We start from the raw sequence: 11,791 nt of genomic DNA, 5'->3' as shown, positions 1-11,791 counted from the left end.
CACACACACACACACACATGCACACACTCACTCTACACATACTTTCTTCTCATGCGGTAGTTATGTGATACACAGGGCATATATACAATATTTTTGTAAAGAATAAGACAATAACTAAATGAGAAGTACTAATTATTCAGTCTTGCAAAGAGTGTGAACGGGTGAGCCGGATTAGAGGGGGTTGCTGAGAGCAGAGAGAGAGGGAGAGAGATGACATGATAGATGAAATTAGATACATGCTTCAGAGAACTCATCACTGACATGCAATCACATTAATCTGGAAACAAATGCAGAATTCAAAACTAGCATATCAAGAAGAAACAAAACAAAAACAAAAAAACAATATAAACAAAAGCGACTGCAGCAAATCCTTATGAAAATGCAGTTACCAGAATGAGTGGCTATGGTTACGTGTCTGGTCATGGTGATAAAATATTGTTTATAATGAGGGTGTTAGTTCTATACAAATAGGTTTACCATAAAAATACAACTAGAATGGAAATTAATTAGCATAACTTTTTGTCTTTAGTTACCTCATATTTTCCATGCTACCATGGTTCAAATGTGACAATCTTCCTGCAATTTCTCCATTATTCTTTATCTTCATATTGCTATTGGTCATTTCATGATTCTAACAACACATAATACAAAGGTTTAATGAATCTTGTGTAATCCTAGTTTTCTATTAGCCACTGCAAATGCCCTGTGGGACAAAACAGTGAAATTCTCCCAAAGGCATTCACAGTGCAAAAGTTCGCAAAAATGAAAAGTATCTGATTTTTGCCAATTTTCGTCAATTCCAATGTCAGAAGGCGGTTACAGACACTGTTTGACCGTCTGACAAGTATACTAGCACCCTAAGGCTTAGAATAGGAAAGAACTAGGAGAGAGAAAGCCTAGGAGGAGGGCTGCAACTAGGACTTTGATTTGGGTTGAAAGTAGGCACTGGGGGAAGGTGGGGGCTGAGACTGAGGGTAAGATTAAGACTTGGGCTGGGGCTGGTGAATTAAGGGCCTCAGCCTCGGGGTGCTATTACACATCTATAATGAGAAACGGAGAAGAGGGAGGCTTGTCTTTGCACCTCGGCACACCTTAGATTAAATATGCACAATTCCCATGCAAAATGGGCCACGAACAGCCGGGACCAGCATTGCTGTCTAATCCCCTGTGCTGGAGTTGTTTCAGCCAGGGTTAACAGGCTCATCAGTCAACACGGGCTGCTTTGCACAGGACATCAAGGCCATTTGCTGGTTTAAGTGTTTGTGATTGCTTCTCTTTCCAGGTCCCATCACCACCCCCAACACATATTCCCACACTGGCTAAGGAACATATGAGACTTTAATAGCACACACATACATGTGCATATACCCAAGTGTGCACATCTTGTATAGTTACAACTGATAAAGGGGTGGTTTTTATACATACACTACGCAGCTTAGAAAGTTACAAAAGCCATAACACAAAAAAACCAAACATAACCTGAAAAAATAGGACTCACACACAGTGATACATACACACCTTATACCTCCAATAGATAGATACAGAATGTGGGTGCTGGATTCTCTGTGCCCATCCAATAAGACAAGCTCCTGGCCTAGAAAAATGAAGCCACTGTGAAAGTGCCCAAAACAGCAGTACATTTGAGGGTAGCCCCAACAGTCAATCAATCCAAATAGACTTAAAAAGATTTTAAAAAAAAACCAAAAACGCATCTGAAGAGAATGAATGTTCAGAGCCTGTTTTTTCTAGACCAAAAATAGCCTGGGTCTTCATGTCTAATCTATAATTGCTATAAATTTAACCATTACATTTGAGTTTACTTAAAGTTAACTGACTGATGGATGCCAACAAATGACTATAGTGGGCCACTGTCTAGCATTGACCTCTTAGAATTTCAGTCATGGAACTGGACCTCTTTACTTTCTGTGTAGTGTTGGTGCCATTTGGAATATGTGAAAACCACAATTGCTTGTGGTGTGTGTACATCCAAGTCTATCCAAGAAGTCTGAGGTTCATTTTTTATAATTGTTGGTCTGCTCCTGGTTTGCTTGTTTTTTCTTAGCACTAAATAACAGGTACTGTATCTATCTTATGTAGGGATGGGTATCGTTTAGGTTTTATCCGATACCGGTGCCAAATCAGTACTTTTGAAACGGTGCCGGTGCTCAAACGGTTCTCAAACCGGTGCTTAAAGAATGGAGAACACAAAATTGGTCCAAAAACCTCTCATGTTCAGCTGTTTTTTGTAAAAATATAACAATGTTAGCCTTTTCTGCAGCTATGGGGCATATATGGTATCACTCTTGGCTGGAAGCAGTGCTTAATATTAAACAATGGAAAAAACACAAACTTTGTCCTAAACCTCTCATGTTTAACTGTTTTCCACTTTTTCTTTGGTCATTTTAGCCTTTTTGGCCAGGGTGAAGGGAGCATCTGCCATCAAACAAGAAGACAGCCGCATGTAGCTATGATGATGTTTGCTAGTTCACCTTACATGCATTAATGTAATAACGTGGTTAGCCTACTCAACGTAAACTACTCACGCAGAGAAGAACGGCTGCTGCCACCATCATCCGTCATCATTTCTGCTACACTGGCAGGGCTAGGGGCCAGGACTCTCCTCTTCGTGTTTTTGGGGGATGTTGCATAACAGGCAACCCACCCGCAGTAGATGTGCTCGGTGTGAGGTCTCGCAGCAAGCTATCAAATACGGCGCATTTCTGGGCTTTTAAAAAAAACGCTATGCGTCACCAGGTGTTTCATCGGATTCTTGGTGTTACCTCCTTTGACAGTATCACAGTATCAGCTTAAAGCACTTGTTGCAGGCTGCTGAGTTTGCACATTTTGCTATGAAGTACAGCCAGACTTTCGACCGCTTCGCCTTGGACATTTTTAATCTGTAGCTCTGCTCTAACAGAACGTACGTACCTGGCCCCGCCTACTATCCTCGGAAACGTAAAATGATTGGCTAGAATCTAAAGTGTATCACAGCTCAGGAAAAAAAAGCACCGAAATAAAGCACCGAAATGTGCGCTGCTTTTCGGTCTGGTTACTACCGTTTATGTCAGAACCGGTGCCATCATGGCACCGGACACCGGTACCCATCCCTAATCTTATGTAATAAAGCAGTCAATGGACGCTGCTCCTTAGTTAATGGATATCTGAGGAGTCTACCCTTTTTTGGGTGGGCTCCTAAGCTACCCAAATACCCAATGGTCACTTCTGGCTTTTAAAACTAAAATAGTGACACCAAAAATTATATTGTTTCAAAAACCAAGACATGACCTGTTGCGGCTGATGCCTGCCCCTTGCTGAGTCTGATTCTGCTGAAGGTTAAGAGGGAGTTCTTCCTTCCCACATTCGCAAAGTGCTTGCTTTTATAAGGGGTCATTTGTTTGTTGGGGTTTTCTTTCTAAAACTGCAATCTTTACCTTACTGTATAAAACAACTTGAGGCAACTTTTTTGTGATTTGAAACTATATAAATAAACAGAATAATGCCATGGGTAATATGTGCATTTTTATATACAGTCTTTGATCTACATTTTAGCTTCATCACAATCCATTTATATTTCTCTCTCTATATATATGCACTCAGATATTTTTTACAAGAATGGGGAAAGGGGTGTAGAAAAAGCTACTGGTTGGTAGTACAGATGAAGAAGTCAGAAAAAGAGAACATATGCAAATAAAGAAGATAGCAAAGATGAGCAAAGAAAAAGTGATGGAAGGAGAAAGACATCGACAGTGATTATACTACACTATATACAGCATGGTTCAGTGGAGCATATCCTTACAGGGACAGGCAGTCCATTAAAGTACAGACACCCCTATCCAGCTTGTCTGCCTCCTTTCTCTGACACCTATGTACACATGGAGAAGAAAACATCTACTCAGACTTAAAAACACTTCCATCTTGATTTTGGAATAACTATGATGACATAGCGTTTTATATTGCAGTTAACTTATATTTTCACACCAATACTGCCAATCTGTTAGTGGTTGTGGTGTTTTGTTGGGTGTATTAAGGCAACCTTATTATTTTATAGAAAGAAAGTTCTACAAAGTCACTCAATCTGGTAAAGTTTGGTCCAGAATCTTTTAACGAAAATATCTAAAGTCATTCATTCTTTCAAATCTTACCAAAATATATCTGCTACTTAGCAGATGCTGTCCATTTAACATCATGCTGTGTGAACTTGACCCTCACTGTTACTCTGTATACAGTCCTAAATGTCACCATAATGTAAATGAATTGGTGGGTTAACTGATAAGCCTGAGGTCTCAAGTAGGAAGCGGTGTGGTGGGAAATGCTTTATGGTTGAGCAAATGGCAGGGCTTCAGAGTTTTACACAGGCTGTAAAATGGTTAGTAGTAATGGTTAGTAACATGGACCCTAATGCAGCAGAGTCGGATAGATCACTTGAATCAATATCACAGTAAATCATAAATGCATCTTGTTAACCAATCTAGCTAGTTAGAGCTGGAGTTATCTGACAGTGTCCTAGGTTATCTTTGTTATTCAAGCACAGTGGTTAAAAAAATGAGATTGCAAAGCCTAAAGTGTCATAACAGCTTTTGGATAACCAATGAGGGTTGACACAGAGACTACATCTATCTTTTAGATACAGTCTGTGGAAACAAGAACAGATAAATCAGAACATATTCTGGTGTTTATCAATCTGTATTTGTTCTGATAATCCATTTGATTTTGACTTTCACCCTTAGACGAGTTTTTTCGCGTTTTAATACCCACATGGCAGCATTATTATTGGTAAATTCAAATTAAAAGGTTGTGAATACCAGGGTCTTCCGTGATATCATGGTAATTTCAAGAAAACATTTGATCAGTTTCATTATTATTTACAAATTGTCTTTCTTCCTTTACTGTAAAACCACACATATTGACTATAAGTTAGGAAAACAATTTATCTTTAAATCTAGGCTCAGTTTACACCTGAGCCTAGATTTAAAGATAAATTATTAAATAATGACTTTTGGGTTCACTGTTATGAGTCTGGTAAAATAATCACACTATATGATTTTTTGAACTATAATTTTCATACTAGTCTCAGCTTAAATACATTATTAGTTTCAGGAGTAATTTGCAACATTAGCTGCTTCAACTGCTGCAATGAAAACTATTATTAAAAAATGGTTTAGACCAAATTTGGCCAACGTTCTTTTCAGATATATGATCACTTGAAAGGGCTAGAATTAAGAAAGATGGACATTGTATAGTGGTCCACTGATCCAAAGCCGTTGCTACAGCTAACACAATCTTTAGCCTTGCCTCCACTTTGTTATTACTATCTTGGTATTACTTTTAGCCATTGATACATAATTTATGTTTATTTTTTTATGACTGATGTTATATATGCTTTTGGGGTTTTTTGCCTCCACTGCTGTTCTGGTTGTTTATTAGTATTTATATTCTATTATGTGTTGATGCATTTCCTTCTTCGTCTGCCTGTCCAGTTTGATTTGTATTTGTTTTCATTTATTTATGCCCTTTAACTTTTCATCCCTGTGCATTAACTTCTGTTCTGAAAATGATTTTTTCTCTATGTCTGGACCTCATATTTGGTATTATTTCAATAAACAATTACCAGAAACAAACAAACAAGCAAAATTTTAAAAAGACCTGGACCTAGGGAAGAGTGCTTGTGTTTTAGTGTGTATCAGGGAGTTTCTCCTGATGCTCTGAAAGTTATGATGGACATCAGTCTAATGAAAAGAGAAGGAAAGGCTTGGAGCACAGATAAACACAGACGTGACCACTCACTGTAGTGTACTTTATTAGCACGTAGCCTCCTAATTAGCTATCTTCTATGGTTATAGGCAGAACCACTGGTGACATGGCTAATAACGACCACAAAATTAGCATGAACACAGAGGGCTTTCCCATATCTGCATTTGAAATTAGTCTTTGCTGGAGCATGTAACTGGTTCACAATCTTTTATAGCATTTTATCTTACAGTACTTACAGGCAATGTGTTGCTTACCAATAACCTACATTTTGCTCTTTATCACTTTATTTCTCCTGAAATAACAATGATAATAACAATGATAATATAACATGAACTAACGAGTAAAATAACCATCATTGTTGTGTTGGCATAACAGGATTACCAGGAACATAGGCAAAAAGGGTAAGCAGACATATGGGCAAGAAAAGGGGCAACCTTTACACAGCGCTCTTTGGCCTGAGACAGGGAACTCAGCTTTTCAAGAGGCAGGGACTGGCATTTTTGTGAATTTGTGTGGATGCATGTGGATATGTGTGTGTGTACACTGACAGACTTTCATATTGTGACCCAGATGGCTAAGGTAAATAAAGGTCCAGGAGTCACAGGCTATTTCTAGGGCTTGGTTTGGTCTGAGGATGCTGTGTACATACTGCCAAGAGCTGTGATGGTCAAGCCAAAGAAAACAGAAAAAAAAAAAACTGGGGTATGTTAATGATGAGGCTTCAGGCTGTGTGGAGAAGCTAAAGCAACGCTTAAGGTGATGATTACAAGCAAGGCTAGGTAATGTGGCAGAGACTGGGTGAGAGGGCTATGGCTAGGATTTGAAAATAATTAGGAGCATGGCTGGATAACATAGCTAAATAATGTGGCTGGGGGGAGGCTGGCTAGGCACGGTATGAAGATGATGAGTACCAGGGTTGAGCTGTCCACTCCACTGGCCCTGTGAGATGTGACAAGAAGCTCCGCTGGCTGCTGCTATAGCTCACGGTGATGCCAATGATAGGACTAATGCACTAATTATCACAGAGTGAGAGGAGAGAGAGAGTAAACAGAGGTAGAGAGATACAAAGACACAGAATCTCTGAGAGAAAGATGTGAGGTTTGATGAGTTCTGAGTGACAGCAGTATGACAGGACTGGGCCGAGGACAGGCAACTACTGTCTTTATCATCTTCCTCAACAACATCCTGCATGGCAAAGTTATACTATACAGAGAATACGTTTAGCAAATATTTGATTTGAGATCAAATAAAATAATAGAAAATAGCTAAACGTGTCAGCAAACACACACACATACTTATCTAAGAAATGAATCAACTTAATAAATGAATCCTGGCTCATCCCACCATTTAAATGACCAAATCTCATTCTAATTCACACTTATACTTACCGACATATTATTTGATAATCAGTGGGTATGCCCGTTAACACACAGTTAAAACTGCCATGCAGCTTTGCTGTGAACCTGCGTTAGTTCAACAGCATATTTGGGACATTTGTTTCCTGTTTTGTCTAGACAGGTACTTTTCACCCAAACGGGGCTAGGGCGATAGGCAAAGTCAAAATACTACCACCAATGCAGATCTACAACCTTCCTAAAATTGTATTTGACAAACATGATACAGTGAAATATGGATCGTACTCCCTCAATTTCTCTTGTCAGTTTGAGGAGACCCCGTTCACCCACTCACTCTCTCCTCATACTTATTTATCTCCACTTCCTGGGGCCGTGTTAGTTCATTCCCCTGTCGCTGCTCTCTCCTTTTTCCCTTGCTCCTCTCTCTCTCTCTCTTGTTTCACTCCTTGTTTCCGGGCAATTGGGTCTGGTTGCTGGTGGGGAGTAAGGGGCTGGGGTGGAGCTGCTGGGAACTTTGTGTATGTGTGTGTGGATGTGCACGTATGCGAGTGTGTGTGCTGGGAAGTGAGCTAATAAAGGACGGTGATCCATGAAAGGCCTTGAGCAAAGACACAGTCAATTACCTAATGCCTGGACCAGACCGCAGGGCCCACGCTCACACATTCTCTCACTAACATACCCACACATACACATCAATGCATACACCTCATTTACGTATACATGGAGAAGGGGCAGTGGAGGGCATAGCTGGGAATTGTGTGTATGGGTGTGGGTGGGTGTAGATATGCGTGTGATGGAGAGTGGCGATTTATTAAATTGCTGTCACTTTTGACAAATTTGTGCAACACAAGTTGAAAGGTTTAGGTTGTGCTGCTCTGTTTTTTCATGTCTTTCTTAGAAGAAGAGTTATACCTTAGGATCAAACTAATTCAACCATATAAACCCTTTACAACAGCTTTTAGCCCATTCAGACCATTCCCTCTACATGGGATAATTAAATAAATAAACAAACAAATGATTTTTTTTCTTTTTGTTTAGTCTTTTTAGTTTTCATCATACCTCTTCTGATAACCAGTGTATATTAATCATCTGAAGCTCTTGCCGGTATGGGCTGGATGAGGAAATGAACTGCTGCTGTGGCTCAAATGGTGAAGTGTACTTCCTGTTCCTCTGGGTGTCAGACAACAAGAAACAGCAAAGTTATACAATATAGTGCACACAGGTTTTCAGATTGGTTTTATTAAAACTGTTGTTTGCTAAGCATGTCTTTCACTTTTATAGGGCTAGATTCACTGGTGTAAAACCCTCCATGGATATAAAACTACTGTCAGGATTTACTAGAGATGGTGCAGTGTCAGTTTTGAAACTAAGAGTTTGCGGGAAGCAATTTACTGCAAATAGTGGCATATTTAATTATGAAAGCATGTCTTATTTTGCACCAGAATAGCTGAAAGTTGCAGCTGGGAGCTTTGCTATATTAGGGATGCCAGCAAGCAACTTTATCAGAATTAGCGCGTAATTGGCACAGATGGACAGCACAAAGCTGTGAGTTTAGTGCCAAAGCTTTGTTCTTTTGTCCTGTAGGGCTTCACTGAATCTTGATCCCAAATGTTTAGAGTGGAGCTCCACATATTTCAGTAACACCAGTATTTTGATAAAATACAGCTTAAACTGAACTCAATTTAACATAGAGCATCAAAAGGAGGAGGCGAATACCAACACAAGACACATGCAAGGATATAGCTTACACTGGATTATTATGTTATTATAACTTTTTAGTAACATTTCTGTACAGACCCCACAGTGAAAAATTGTGTCTATTTCTTTCAGCAGTGCTCACTCAAAGAACAGCTTCTTGCTAGTATCGAGTTAATACAGACACTATTTGCAGTAAATAATATCTGTTAAAACGCACCAAACAATGGACTTGGACATACCTGTAGCTGAATTATGTTAGATTAATGTATGAATGTTCTAATATATTGTATCCAATCTAAAAGAATTATCCAGACAGGTCGGACAGAGAACTCCTGTACAAACCTAAGTCTCACTGGCTCGAGTTCACGTAGCTGATTCTGGGCCTCCTCTAGGTGCATGTAAGAGGTCTGCAGACATAACATCAATTCACGACAATGCAAGCGCTGCTCCCAAGCCTCTCCTGCTTCTCTGTAAAGACCCTGGAATAAGGACAGACAAAATAAGACAGTACATTAGTCGAAAACTGATCGCAAAATCACTCTTTTGCAGAATTAAAAAAAGACAGAGGTCAGTCCTCTGCATCTCTTCTCTTGTGACAGGAGACAGGCTAAGTGTAGAGAAAGAATAAAAAAGATCAAGTGGCAGGAGAAGTAAAACCAAGCATGTTAGTTCAATTTTGGAGAGAGGGGGATGGGAGGGGTATCAGTTAAAAAGAAGACAGTTTTGGAGCAATGAGGACACTGTCTGCAATGGGTTAAAATCATGATTTGGGCTTTTGTGGTGATTTGTTAATTGAAATCTAAATGAATATGATAGTGGATCTTTTTCCCTGTTCTCTTCTTTTCCCCTCACCCCCAATTAGTTCCAGCATATGGGTGCCCCTCCCTGAGCCTGATTCTGCCAGAGTTTTCTTCCTGTTAAAAGTGCAGCAATTGTGCAGGAAATATAAATAGTAAGAAGACTGGAATAACCAACAAACAAGAAGAACATATATATAAAAACAAAGGCACACAGTAACAATGACAAGTTGAAAAGTGCTTGAATGTTTTGCAAAAGACTTTGGAGTATAGAGTCTTTGCGTAAGTGGCCAGAGGGATGAGGGTTACTCAGACCATGGCTGAGATTGGTGGGTAAGTGGTTGGGTGTGGGGTGTGGAATGGTTTTCTGTAAATATAGCAGTGATTTCAACGGAAAAGACTAAATTATGAATTGTCTGGCTTCTTAAATAAGCTGAGTTTATTTAAACTCAGTTTATTTAAGAAGTCAACTTACATAATATCTGTGTTAATGTTGTTAAATTGTTAAGGTAAACTGAAGAAACACACACACAATTAAAAAGTCTTGAGCCACCCCTCATTTCTTTTTATTTTTCTTCCATGGAGACAGACTTTCTCATGATTTTTTACAAATGGTCTTGAACAATAGTTTTTCAGGCTCTCTTTTTGTTTGTTCGTTAAGCCACATTACATTTACCTATGATTCACTCAATCATAAAAAAGGCGTAACTCAAGGGATAAACTAGACAACTTTTTGAAGAACCTATTTTAATTGGTATCTTTAGGCACTTTGTCACTTATTATCAATTCATTAGTTAAATTTAGAGAACATGCGGAAGATAACACAGTGATTCCCATGGAGCTAATAAGCTGAAAACTTGGCACATCTCAGTATGGTGTGCAGTTTGTCCTTAAAATATTTGAGGAGTCAAACAAGAAGAAGAGATCATCATGGCAATGGATCCAAAAACACTGCCAATGCACCAAAAACTACATCTGGATTAAAAAAGAAAACACAAAAAAACCCACAACAAAAAAACAACAACACACCATGGAAGACTATCAGTCATGGATTGGCTTCCCGAGAGCCCGGACCTCAACATTACTGAAGAAGTACATCCAGCTAACATCTAAGGTAGAGCTCTGGATTTATGTCCAAGAAGGCTGGAGAAATAGACTGCTTACAGAAATTACAAGAAAGCTGCCTAAGAGAGTTCAGGCTAAGTGCAAGAGTGTGTGTGTGTGTGTGTGTGTGTGTGTGTGTGTGTGTGTGTGCGTGTGTGAGTTGTCCATGTGTCCAGCGAAGTCAAATCTCAAAGTGGATGCTCTAAGACTACATTACTTAAGAACTTGTGCGAATAACGGCTAAACTTTTGGGAATGCAGATTAACTTAAATGTTTTCGCTATGTTTAAGGTGACCTTCAGTTGTTGTTTGGTGTTAAAAAAAGGAGGGAGAATGAGGAGGAGAGAGACAGAGACCCTGTCCTTGCTCCTATCACCACGGGATCAGTGGCCTGGCCTGACCACTTCCACAGCCAGCACCTCAACCTTATCCATCACCACTAGATAGTTATCACACCAGAGATGGAGGGGGTGTGGGATGTAGGGGTGAGTGCAAAAGAAAAGGGGACTTCCTGCACTAATGACACGAGCTGAACACACACAAAAAAGACACACTATGAGGCACACATGTATAAATATAGACAATTATTCTTCATATCAACCATAGAGACTTTCCTAGGACACCATTAATAAACCTATTCCCATTTCGGCCAGCTGGAGACATGCCTGCATGTGTATGTAAGTGTATGAACTGCAGCTAATAAAAGGAGACAAATATACGCCTCATTTCTGCTCACTTATGTTTTACATTACTAGAAACTAATACTAGGGAAAGCAATTTGCCATAAAGAGCCACAGAGTGGAAAATATTGCTCTTCAATAGCACTCAAATCATCATCATACACACAAATGCAAACACAGACACATGACACATACAGTCACAAACACACCACTGGATTATCCTTTACTGAACCAAGTCAAATTCTCAGTTGAGAACAACCAAAGTAAATATTCAAATAGTGGCAACTCAGGGTTCGTCTATTTTTATCAGCCACTGGATTAATATAGTACACATTTTGACTGGTAACTGTCATAATTATGTGATAGTTCAATATGAAACACTGGCAAATCTGCTCTTTTCTCTCTAT

General features: G+C 39.4%; 1 protein-coding gene across 2 annotated transcripts in view; it reads right to left on the bottom strand.

The window, feature by feature from the left end:
- Nucleotides 1–11,791, bottom strand: part of spata17 (spermatogenesis associated 17) — a 41,471-nt gene that overhangs the window by 10,939 nt on the left and 18,741 nt on the right. The window contains exons 8-9 of one of the 2 annotated variants that reach the window (XM_005733314.1): nt 9,147–9,283; nt 8,166–8,276 (exon numbers count right to left, since the gene is read on the bottom strand). In XM_005733314.1, coding sequence (XP_005733371.1) covers nt 8,192–8,276; nt 9,147–9,283 — 222 coding nt within the window. In that variant the 3' untranslated portion in view covers nt 8,166–8,191. Of the gene's footprint in view, nt 1–8,139; nt 8,277–9,146; nt 9,284–11,791 lie in introns of those variants that run through there. The other variant, XM_013910899.1, reaches the window with a different exon arrangement.

The sequence above is a fragment of the Pundamilia nyererei genome, unplaced genomic scaffold (genome assembly GCF_000239375.1).
Source record: "Pundamilia nyererei isolate P.nyererei 1_Seehausen unplaced genomic scaffold, PunNye1.0 scaffold00051, whole genome shotgun sequence".
In the NCBI taxonomy this organism is placed as follows: domain Eukaryota; kingdom Metazoa; phylum Chordata; class Actinopteri; order Cichliformes; family Cichlidae; genus Pundamilia; species Pundamilia nyererei.
The sequence above is the reverse complement of the archived record's forward strand: the minus strand, read 5'-3'. Positions and strand labels throughout refer to the sequence as shown.